The 13163-nt window shown below is 41.2% G+C and overlaps 1 protein-coding gene across 1 annotated transcript in view; it reads right to left on the reverse strand.

The window, feature by feature from the left end:
• ACBD6 (acyl-CoA binding domain containing 6) overlaps positions 1-13163 on the reverse strand; it is a 102280-nt gene that overhangs the window by 54174 nt on the left and 34943 nt on the right. Inside the window, exon 5 of the mRNA XM_035123572.2 lies at positions 7674-7779. Coding sequence (XP_034979463.2) covers positions 7674-7779 — 106 coding nt within the window. The remainder of the gene's footprint in view (positions 1-7673; positions 7780-13163) is intronic.

Below are 13163 nucleotides of genomic sequence, written 5' to 3' on the forward strand. Positions count from 1 at the left end.
GCTTCCTCACAGCATATAAAATGCATCTCAAGGAAACATGAGCTTCTCCTTCAAATAAGAAAAGAAAAAAGATGCTAGGGTGTGTGTGGAGGATCTCCAAGTGGGAAGAGTGCAAAACAGGGTTGACATTTGCCTGATATTGTATGTCTACTGCCAACATAGCACTAACATGTATACCACATGTAAACTGTTTAGAAGTTGTTTCTACAATCAAGCAGTACATACATTTTGTTAAATATGAATACATAAATATCTGTACTGTCCTGTGCCACCACACAGCAGTTCTACCTGGCTTGCAAACATAGGTAACAGATGGCTTTAGGCATTTTTGCATACCTTTGGCTTGGTACCTTTTTTAATGGTTCTGGCCTTGTGCCTTTAAAAGCAGTATGACACAAATCCAGCAGGATAAGTTTTTCTTGGAAAGGAGGCAAGGCAGGTGGCGGACAAACCCACATTTGTTAAATGTCTACAGTTAAAGGTACAGGATCAGCAACAAAAAAGAGAAAAAAGTGGCAACCAACATAGCCTAGAACAGGCATTCCCAAACTTCGGCCCTCCAGATGTTGTGGACTACAATTCCCATAATCCCTGACCACTGGTCCTCTTAGCTAGGGATCATGGGAGTTGTAGGCCAAAACATCTGGAGGGCCGCAGTTTGGGGATGCCTGGCCTAGAATCTAATCTAAAACATAATTCATTTTACGAGAGCAATATTCAAGTTCCGGCCTTCCTATTTAAATGAGAAAAGCTTCCACCTTACAGTATGTTGTTTTCTAGGGTCTCAAACAAAGGCAAATAAAAAATATCCGTACTTGCGCTTCCAAATTGCATTATCTATATCCCCATATCATTCCAAAGGTTATAAATTTGAAGAATTGGCAATACTAAGGCCTTTGATTAACCAGCTGGGTGGTTAGAGGCAGATATATCACATGTGCTAATACACATGACACTGTTTATTGAAAGCAACCTCTCTAATACTATGCATTGTGCTAAATAATCACATTTTTGAATTTTAAGTGTAAACCATTTGGTGATACTTACAACATTCTAGTAAGACTCTTATTCATTATCTTAATGCCAGCAATTTCACAAATGGTATTTGGTGTTGAGGGGGCGGGGGGGGGGGGGAGAAACCTGGTATGGACAGTGTTAGTCTGGCCTTTCCATGCTGCAAACTACACTGATTAAGCATAAACAATTTATGCAAATCAGCAGCATTAACCCAGCGCCAAAAGCCAAATTGGAAGTGTTTCATGAGCAGAACAGCCTGTCCATCTTTGGTGTTTAACAGTTGTAGAGCATCCCCAGGAGGACCGTATGCCACTGGATTATTCATTTTATTCCCAAACTGTAAATTAAAAATTGCTAGGAGCTGTGCCCTCAAATGAGTCCCACTCAAAGTAACTTTATTCATTTACATTTCTAACATGCCCCGTCTCTTGCATAAAATGTATTCAATCTTAGATTAGTCTAATATATGTACAGAATTAGTTCATGCTCCAAATCAAGGCTGTGTACACTGAATTGAAAACATGAAAATTCTGTGCCCAGGTAATCCAAATTCTGTGAAAAGGAAAGCTAAATTCTGGGACTAGTAATAATTATGAAGGTTAAGCACATTTTTCAGGATTGGTCTAATCTTTCTAGTCAATAAAAGGGGTGAGGTCAAAGGCAGGTCACTGAAATACCTAGGCCTCCAACTACTCAGTTTGTTCACAACCTTCAGCTATTACCCACACTTTCAAGCATATTTTCACAGGTAAAGGTAAAGGTAAAGGGACCCCTGACCATTAGGTTCAGTCGTGACCGACTCTGGGGTTGCACGCTCATCTCGCATTATTGGCCGAAGGAGCCGGCGTATAGCTTCCAGGTCATGTGGCCAGCATGACTAAGCCGCTTCTGGTGAACCAGAGCAGCACATGGAAACGGCGTTTACCTTCCCGCTGTAGCGGTTCCTATTTATCTACTTGAATTTTGACGTGCTTTCGAACTGCTAGGTTGGCAGGAGCTGGGACCGAGCAACGGGAGCTCACCCCGTCACAGGGATTCGAACCGCTGACCTTCTGATCAGCAAGCCCTAGGCTCAGTGCTTTAAACCACAGCGCCACCTGGGTCCCTATTTTCACAGGTATCGAGGCAAAAAACGCAAATGCTAAGATTCACAGGAAGCCAACTTCTGTTCCCAATATCACATTCTGCTGGTCTCCCTCATTCTCAAGGAATTACATCATACACCCACAGCCCAGTCCAAAATATATTCTGGGTGTCCATTATTATTTTGTTCTTTTCTCATGGAGAACACGTTTTAGCTGCAAAAGAATGAGGATACTTCTTACGCTCTAAATGATCTGGAATAAAAATGCATAAATCTAATCCCAAGTACAGTGACCCTGCCTATTAAATCTTCCATGCCTCACTTGGCCAGCCTCTATAGCAGTTTTTCAAGTGAACAGCACATAAATTTCGCTTTGCTGCATGTCACAGGTCTAGTCACAAACAAAGCAACTGGGGAGGCTAAGAAAGGAACTGCCTGCTTTCAAACATGTGTGCGCCTGAAGACAACATGTGTAGGAAATGTTCTTAATTCAGACAGAAAGAGACAGCATAGCAAAGATAACTAAAAGACTCATTCAGCAGAAATATTGTATTCACTGCTGCTATATTATGTCCAGTTACCTTGATGCACCCACGGGGAGGGAAAATAGAAAAATAGATCTTTTTTGTTCCTCCTCCGGCTCTGAAAAAGCATTGGAAAACTTGGGGAGAAATGCAAACATTTCTTATTAAATATTTTCTTTCAGAACAGCGAGTGAAATGCTTTTTAAAGCAGTGTATTAAAATATTGTTACAGGCAATCCACACTGCTGCAAATAACTTGGGAGGCAAGATTCAAAGGCAGTAATGCTGCTGATAGCATTGCTACCACATCTGATTGGATTACTAAATAAGCAACATTCTTAGGACTTGATATCAGAAAAGTACTTTCAAAAATATAAAACACGGAACAGGTTTGCAGTATGGTAGCATACCAAGCATATTATGCCTATGACATGATGGGAAACTGTTGTTTTTTTAACTACAGCACCAGCTCCCAACACCTCTTGCTTCTGGATCTAAGTTACCTTACATCCCCAAACTTTGGCCCTCCAGATGTTTTGGACTACAATTCCCATCTTCCCCGACCACTGGTCCTGTTAGCTAGGGATCATGGGAGTTGTAGGCCAAAACATCTGGAGGGCCGCAGTTTGGGGATGCCTGCATTACATCTTCTGCATCAACATAAAGGGAAACTGATTGCTGTTCGTAAATTCAATACTGAACATGAATTAAACATTATTAAGTTTAACAAAAATAGTCAAACTTACTGCTGCTCAATTACATTATACGGATATTTTCTGAACTCTTTTTTGAAAACTATATATTTTTTTATCTGCATGGAAATGAAAATGCTGAGATCTACATACTGTTTCAAAACTTACATACATCAAATATTTTAATTTACTATAATGTTTATAGTTTCATTTGTATTATTTTTAGACTGAAAAAATTGTATGATTGTTTTTGTTATATTAATTTATTACCTGGCCCAAGTTATGCTGTATGGCAGATTTCACCTAATTTGGGACTGGAAGGGTGGGACATGTGCAATTTCAAAACCTTTCTCCATGACTGCAGAGAGGACATAATACTTAAGAGCTGACTGGCACCCTTTTTGAACAGGATGAAATCCCCCCACATCCGTATGAATTCCTCACAGCCCTGCTTAAGAGCTATTTTGGCATTGTTTTAACAGTGCTTTTTTCTATCAGCTTGTGCCCAAGGGCCCTGGCACCTCCTTCCCAAAGCCTTTGGGAGGTCGGATGCTCTTGAGGGAGTTGGAGCACCTTCCCCACCACCTTCCCAAAGGCTGCCTGGGTTTGAGAAGGAGCCAAATTTAAACACTGAATGCAAGCCACATCTGCACAGGCACAAGTGGGAATGCACTCCATGTTGTGCGCTTCCAACTGTTCTTTCCCACTTCTGCAGTGTTAGAAACTGGGGTAGAAAAGCTAGGATGGCTTCTGGGACCCACAGCTGCCAAGTACCCCGTTTTCCCCGGGAAACCCCCCATATTTTCTTACCGTTTCCCGCAGGTGTCCCGAATGGCAAAATACCCCGTATTCCCCGGAATTACGGAGCTCCTGCCGGCAGCCATGAACTTCTGGTGCCACGCCGGCACCAGAAGTTGCTTCTACGCACTTCCGGACATGCGTGGAGGCGATTTCCGATGCCGCTGTGCCCATTTCCAAAATGTCCGCAGCGCCAGAAGTCGCTTCTACGCATGTCCTGAAGTGCGTAGAAGCGACTTCCGGTGCCGCGACGCTGCTGATCCCGGATTTTTCAATCCGGAACTTGGCACCTATGCTGGGACCTGGGCACCAAAACAGAATGTCTAGTTGCCACGGGGCAGGGCGGTGGTGCGGTGGTTTGACAACACTTTTTATTTATTACTTTGATAAGGATGAATTAATAAGATAAGATATCTTTAGCAGAAACTGTAAATACGTGTTTAATCTGGTTTACAATAAAAATATTGGTACCATACTTCAGTTTTCAAAACACTCTTTATTCTTAAGCTCCTTAACATATGGTCTATCCTTAACATATACTTCGAGGCTTTAAAGCACATACATTTCAGTAATCCTCGAGTGTCAGCCAAGCGCAAAAAATAGCACCTAGACTTTTTGAGGTGCTCACAAATGAGGAAATGTGCCTGGTGCCCTGCTAATTTCAAACTCTGCACTCCAGATGTTATAGGAAGTCAGATGAGTGACAGGTGAGTGGCCTTGTTCATCTGTCAATGAAGCCCATGAAAGGTGGGTCACTTTCGGATTCAGGGCTCTGGCTAAAAATAAACAACTATCAGACTTTTAGAAGACATCTGAAGGCAGCCCTGTTTAGGGAAGTTTTTAAGGTTTGATGTTTCATTCTATTTATAATCTGTTGGGAGACACCCAGAGTAGCTGGGGAAACCCAGCTGGATGGGCAGGGTATAAATAATATATTATTATTATTATTATTATTATTATTATTATTATTATTATTATTATTATTATTATTATTTTACTACTAAAAGTGCATTTCATAGCTATACATAAAACTTTTCTACGGCCAAGTCATGTAAGAAGCCTCCACGTACAGTCACTGACTTGGGAAAAGTAATGAGAAGGGTTGCAACGATGCTGACGGTTTGATAATAAGTGTGAAATGACCTGTTGTTTTCACCCTGTCTTTCTAGAAGCAGATATTCCAGAAAGTCGTATGCCTCTAACAGTAACCTAGAAGTGGCTTGAATTACCAGTTTATTGCTATTGATATCAGAAAGTTCACATCTAGTTTATTACTACTGATCATCAGAAAAAAATCACAAACCATTCCTGGACTTGCAATTTACTGTATACAAATTTATCTTATATGGCTAAACAATCTGTGACCTCTGGCAATACTGATAGAGCTGAACAATGTACTGTAGAAACACACAGATGTTTCACTTCACTTCATCGAGGATGAGTTTCTAGTCTTGAATTTTAAACTCCCTCCCCTGTTTTCATCAAATTAATTCATATGAGTTCCTGATTAATAATAAAAAGCCATGCCATCAGCATTCAGAACCCCAGCCGGGAATGTCATGGCTCAAAGGGCAGAAATCTGCTTAGAGCTACAAGAGAACCCAACTGAATTTGTGGCGTCTCAGTCTATGAATGCGTAAGCACTTCATCTGTTCACTGCAACACAATATGCTGGGAGACTACATGTTACGGGCCAAAAGCAGGACAGTCAGTGGGCAAAGATAGTAACCAGCAAGTCAAACAGGTTTTATTTTGTCTGACCATTTACATGCCAGATATTTACTATCTGGGAAACTCTCAAGCCTTTAAAAAGGAGCTTTGCGAGTGTTGGTGCTGAGCTTTAAAGCCCCAAATGGCCTCGGCCCAGTATACCTGAAGGAGCTTCTGCACGCCCATCACTCCACGGCCATCATAAACACTGAGGTCCAGCTCCGGTAATAATAATAACAACAATTCTCTTAACACTGCTACTGAGTTATTAGTGCAGACCCAAAAAAAACATAACTCCCCAAGAGATAACTTACAGGCATCCTATCTGGTTTTATCTTCGGCTTGGATCCAGACTTTGCTTCCAACAATGGGAAGTACATTTCAGAAGGTTGAGGGACCCTGAGGAACAGTGTGGGAAGTGGCATTAGGTGCTGTAGAGGAAGGGGGAAATTGGCAATGGTCACCTTCTCCACTTCCACCAGTAGGGTCCCTCCACTGGATGAAAAGCCTTCTGGGGATGGAAGGTAAAGTCTGGACCAAACTCACTAAACAAAATTTATTTCCCTATATGAAGCTGAACCTCAGTATAGAGAAAGCAGAGGAAAAATCCCAGTATGCATAAATTGCACTGTTAAATTTTTACTTCTCGTTGTGAAGGCATGGCAAAAAGGAGAATTTCTGGCACTACAAAAAATGCTAGAAACATAAACTGCTGGTTCCTTCTGACAAAGTTACATTGGGTAGAGGGTGGGCGTGTGGGTGTGTACACATACAAAGGCATGGCTCACAGAAGCCTGAAGCACTTCAGCATGTCAGACCATAATATAGTACTTTATTGTAAAAATAGGTTTTCAGGGAACATAGCTGGCATATATTTTACCCTAAAACTCCTTTAGATGACAAGTGAAAGAGCTGCCCCTCTTTTGGCAAAGGTATAAGACACTTCACTGGCAATGAATTAGCTACTGGTCCATCATTTCTAAGGCCCATTTCATATGTCACAATGGCAACACAATTGATGTCGAAGTCAAGAACAATATGGGTACCCCTCCATAAAGCAAGTCATTTGTATGAAGTACATCCCACATAATCCAGACTGATTTTAGCCACACCAGCAAAATCATGTTCACAAATAGCCTATGGCCAAGTGATGTTAATATCTGCTGCACAGATACAGAAGGGCAGCAACGGGTGTCCAAATACAGTTTAGTTAATAAGAGTGAGTGTTCCATATGTGGAGCTATTACCAATGAAATACATTATAGGGTACTCCTTTTTACACCACTGCTTCATCAGGTATTTCTTGAACCAGAATACGGTTACTCAATTAAGCTCCCACTATCTTTGCCATCAGTTCAGAGGGGACTCATCTATAGGGCATGTGGCCTCTTTGGAAAGTTTTTGGGTGCCATTAAGAGAGGCGGAGTGGGAAGCAGACAGATCAAATCCATAGGGACAATCCACCAAATTTCTTTCCTGTGCCAGCCACATTCAAATTAACTATTCATTTCAATTAGGATTGTACTAGAGAATTTCCCCAGGGCATGTGCCCCATGTTAATGAAGAGGAAGAGGGGTGCCATTTGGGGTTTTGTTTTTTTGTTTTAAACACCAGCCTATCTCTGACCTGCTGTAACTGTTATCACATCCAAAAGTCAAAGTCCAACCATGTGTCAGGTAATTGTTGCTTAGGAGTGGCAGAGTTGGACAATTCTTCCACTAACAGATGTCTGGTCAGACACACTGCAGCAGAGATATAGCAGCTGCAAGGAAGGATTAGAGAAATGGGGAGACATTAATTTGACATACCAGCCCTTAAGACAGATTAATCCCTCCCCTGGCCCAATACCTTCTCATCTTTCGTATTCACATCCACTTTTTTTGATCGGATGGCTTTGGTTACATGGTCAATGTTGTTTTCTCTGCAGTAGTCAAATATGTTCTTATCTTCTTCCCTAAGAAGACATAAGGGAGAGTGAGCAAATGGGTACTGTTACTGAGCAACGCACAGAAACTACACAAACATAAGATGCCCAGTTTTCCCACCAATTCAGTCATTTCATCATTACTGAGTACTACAGATTTCCAGTGCTTTGAATGCAAACAGCATAATTCAGGTTGGGATACACTCTGCATCACACATAACTAAAACAATATACTGAAAGCTAACCTCCCGCAAGGAATGAAGAAAACCAATACAAACCAATTTCAGCCATGCGAAAAAATGTGCACAAATTCATAATAAATTAGTATCTAAAGTTGTCCCTTAATATACCTCTATAAAGCCCCATTTGACATGTACAGACTATAATATATATTAGTGCACTATGGCTGACAGTATTTCTTAGCAAAATAAATATGAAATATTCCTTCTGCCATCCATTATTTACACACCAAGGTCTGTTCTCCCTATTTCTGAAGAAATGCCCCCCCCCTCAAGTAGCAACTCTGATGCAGATAACTTATAAAAAGTGGGCTAATTGGAAAAGGTCACCAACAAAGACTCCAATGGACATAGTCTCAGTATCACCAGTGCTGAGCAACAAACCAGATTTTCTTGAAAGGATGCTTGAAAGGAAGACAGAGGGGCTTGAGTTTCAGTCCCTATCACTGAACATGTTTAAGGAAGATAACATGTGGTTTGGTGTTGTGTCTCAACTAGCAAACCATAGTTTGCAATTAGCAAATGAACTAGAATCAGAAACGAAAGTTTTGCAGGTACAATAGGCTCTCTCCAACTCCAGAAGCTGTTGCACTAGGGTGGTTAAAGTGTTTCTGAAGCCAAGTGCTGAGAAGGTAGAAAACAAATAGTATTAAAAGAACTGGCAGAGGTGATTTCAGAACCACTGGCAGTAATCTTTGAGAATTCCTGGAGAACAGGTGAAGTCCCAGCAGACTGGAGGAGGGCCAATGTTGTCCCTATATTCAAAAGGGGGGAAAGGGAGGACCCAAACAATTACCACCCAGTCAGCCTGACATCAATACCAGGAAAGATTCTAGAGCAAATCATTAAGCAAACGGTCTGTGAGCACCTAGAAAGGAATGCTGTGATCACTAAAAGTCAGCATGGGTTTCTGAAAAATAGGTCATGTCGGACTAATCTGATCTCATTTTTTAACAGAATTACAAGCCTGGTAGATGAAGGGAACGCTGTGGAAGTAGGCCTATCTTGATTTCTGACAAGGTGCCCCATGATATTCTTGTAAAGAAGCTGGTAAAATGCGGGCTAGACAATGCCATTCAGTGGATTTGTAACTGGCTGACTAATCAAACCCAAACCCAAACTGACTGACCAAACCCAAAGGGTGCTCATCACTGGCTCCTCTTCATCCTGGAGAGAAGTGACTAATGGGGTGCCACAGGGTTCTGTCTTGGGCCCAGATCTCACCTGGAGTACTGTGTCCAGTTCTGGGCACCACAGTTCAAGAAGGATACTGACAAGCTGGAACATGTCCAGAGGAGGGCAACCAAAATGGTCAAAGGCCTGGAAACGATGCCTTATGAGGAACGGCTTAGGGAATTTGCTGCCAAGGAGTGTGGTGGAGTCCCCTTCTTTGGCGGTCTTTAAGCAGAGGCTTGACAGGCACATGTCAAGAATGCTTTGATGGTGTTTCCTGCTTGGCAGGGGGTTGGACTGGATGGCCCTTGTGGTCTCTTCCAACTCTATGATTCTATGAAATGCAGACAAATCTTTGTCTAAACCACAGTTTGCTTGTTGTGCATTTATAAGCTCAACTGTTGGTTTGGTTTCTAAACTACTGTTAGCGTAAACCAAACTGGCAATGAAACTGAACCAACATTGTTATGAAACCTATGGCCAAAATTCAGACAATTATACCTTGGCTTATTAAAATGAGATATGAATAAGGCTTTTGCTATGCACACATCCCTTTTTTGGTGTGCCTCAGTAAGCCAGGTAGTCTCTAATTAACCTAAGCTACCTTGCCTTTTTAAAATAAGGTGATGATAAACAAGTGGAATATATGGATGAGTGAAATAATGAGAGAGGTACAATATAAACCGGAAATGCTGAGTGTGCCCTGTCAAAGTATTTTATTGCTGTCTGATCAGGTCTATCTTGTGGATATACTTTAGCACTCTTAATCTGAACTTCTCCAAGTTGTGAAACACAAAGTAACTCAAAACATGGAACCAAGACATTGACTTAAAAGCACACCAGAATGTATATCTACCCTTCATGTTCACACAACGAAACATATTTAAAAACAGTCTAGTCTGGTTCAGAGCAATATACACTGTAGAAAACACATTAAATTAAAAAAATATATACCTCACTTAGAAATGAACATTTCCTTAGTGACTTACAAAGGGGAAAGAAATTCAGTTCTACCAGAAAGATAGCCACAAAACACCCATAACCACCAGGGTTAGTTTTCAAAGGATATGAGCAATGCTACAATTAACATGCTTTAACTCGCGCCCCCCCCCCATTTTATTGCCTCATTTTCAAATACTCTGGTGCAATTTGATGGTATTTAGGTTGTTTGTCCACAGGAACATAAGCAGAAACTACAAGGAGCTGAAGTCACAGCAAACAATAAGCTTTCTAGAATGTGAGCACTGCCGACTTCGAATTCATCATGCTGCAAAAAAAGGTTTTCCAGGTTATAATGGAACTAATCTCACAGTTCACAAACTGAAGTATAAGCTTACATGGAAGCAAGATACTGACATCACTATGCAATAGCAAACTAATCAAGAGGTCAAATAAAATATAACCACTTTTGTAGTTCAAGCACAAAACAATACAATAACTGATGGCTTTTATATCTTGCAAGCAACAATCCCTCCAAGAAACCATGTATGTGCTGAAACAGGTGAGAGAAAAAAACAGAACAAATAGTGCATCACTTGTGCTGTTTCTTAACTCCTTTAGCTTTATGTGCTTTGTGAATTATGATTCATTCTTCAGAACTCAGGGATTTCTTCTCCTTCCCTTCTGCTAGTGTAGCACTTTTAAAATGAAAGTGTTGATACTGGGTTCCTGCAGCAGAAAAAAATGCCAGAACAGACTTCCTCTGGCCTACTCCTCACTGTGGATGTGGTATCTAAAGAATCTTTCTCCTAAGCATATAAACTTTCATTTTACCTACATTGGGTGCTATATACTACTTTAGGTTGTAAGTGGGGAAATCATATATCTGAAGGCTTTCTTGCTTAAAAAAAGAGAGAGAAAGAAAGGACTCCTGAAGGAGTCCTACTGTCAGAAAGTTCTTCCTGATGTTTAAGCGGAATCTGCTTTCCTGTAACTTGAAGCCATTGGTCCTGCCCTCCAGAGCAGGAGAAAACAAGATTGTTCCATCTTCCATGTGACAGCCCTTAAGATATTTCAAGAGGGCTATCAAATCTCCTCTCAGTCTCCTCTTTTCCAGGCTAAACATACCCAGCTCCTTCAACCACTCCTCATAAAGTTGGTTTACAGACTCTTGATCATCTTGGTTGCCTTCCTCTGCACACATTCCAGCTTGTCAGTATCCTTCTTAAATTGTGGCGCCCAGAACAGTATTCCAGGTATGCTCTGACCAAGGCAGAATAGAGTGCTACTATTGCTTCCCTTGATCTGGACACTATGCATCTATTGATACAGTCTAGAATAGCATTAACTTTTTTTGTTGCTGCATCACACTACTGACTTATGTTAAGCTTGTGGTCCACTAAGACCCTTAGATCCTTTACACATGTACTACTAGTAAGCCAGGTGTCCCCCATCTTTTATTTGTGCAGCTGGTTCTTTCTGCCTAAGTGCAAAACCTTACATTTGTCCCTGATGAAATTAATTTTGTTAGTTTGGGCCCAGTTCTCCAATTTGCACACATATAATTGGAACTTTATAATAAACACTGAATGCTACTAGCACTAAAAAAAACTGGCAGAAGCAGAAGGATCATTAGTGAAAAGAGGAATACAGCACTCCTGGCCGTCTCTTGTTTCTTTGATGATAATTCACTAAACAATTGAAACTTGGCTTATTTAGAAAAGTTATTTTTAAATAGTCTATGCAGTTTGAACTTCTTTGTGAAGGAGAAAAGATGTTTGTGCTCAGTTTATCTGGACAAAGCCCTGAAATTTATTCTTTTTTTAATCTTGTCCCACAAGCAGCTCATATTATCCAGTGAGTCTTTCAAATTTCTACTTTTTTAAAAGAAAAGGCTCTGGGATTATTCTGCATTATTGGAAACACTGCACAAAATCTTCCCTGTCTGCCTACCTTTGTGTTGGGTCATCTTTGAAGCTAAACAGACAGCTGAGAGGTTGATTATGCTCCATCAATGTACCCTCTGTTTTTCTGGACCTGTCTAATTGTTGTGGTAGAAGGAGATTTGGTTGAAGGATCCTACCTTGCCCAGCAAGGCCCATGTGCCACAAACAGGTGGCCTTGCCTTTCTGCTTGGCACCGTGCCACTGAGTGTACTGAAGCTCAATGAAGCAGGAGAGAGAGAGAGAGAGAGAGATGGGAGCCAAGGCACAGTTGCAACAGTTACTGTTTATGTCAAGGCCTTCTTACCCCCAAGGGACCCATCTTCACATAATCTATAATTATCTCTTCGTTTAATCGCCCCGTCACTTCTGAGGCTCTCCTGGGCACAGGAAGAGGAAAAGCTCATTAAGTGAACCTTTTCTCCTCTCTCCAGCCACCCATAGCTTTTAATTGCTTGGTGTTGTTATTATCTATCAGTGCAACTGGGATCATTTTCATAAGAAAGGGAGGTGGGAGGGAGAGAAGCAGGCACGTGTCCCTGAGGTATGCACTGCAGACAAACCTTTGCTTTCTCAATTATTTATGCCAGCTGAGGTTTTACAAGCTGAATAAATCCATAACTCAAGTTTATTCTGAACAGTCTGGTTCCCCAGGGTGGAAGTGTTGCCCACTTGCCTGCACACTTCTGTGCTGTCCTCAGAGAATAACTAGGACATAACAAGACATGTGTCAGCCAATTGCCCATGCGTGAAAGAAGTATGCACAAAATTCAAGATTACCAAGCATTTGAAAAGTCATAGCATAACCACCCCCCTCAATGCAATGCAACATGTTTTTTTGACTCTTACAACGCAAGGGAATGTAGCCTTTGCTAATACTCTAGCGCCTATCCAGTTAAAATGAAAAGTAAAAATCCATTGTGCTTGTCAGAAAGTAAGAATGCAAGTAAACCCCCTGAAGACTTCTACAAATGGCAAATTCATCGACAAATTCCTTTGCCACTCCTGCGCCACCCAACCCTATGAGGATACAGATCTCTCTCCTTCGGGCTACATCTCTGCTGCTGGGGAAGTAACAATTACCAACACTTAAATCACAAATTGACAGCAAAATCAAATT

The sequence above is a fragment of the Zootoca vivipara genome, chromosome 7 (assembly GCF_963506605.1).
Source record: "Zootoca vivipara chromosome 7, rZooViv1.1, whole genome shotgun sequence".
Lineage (NCBI taxonomy): Eukaryota > Metazoa > Chordata > Lepidosauria > Squamata > Lacertidae > Zootoca > Zootoca vivipara.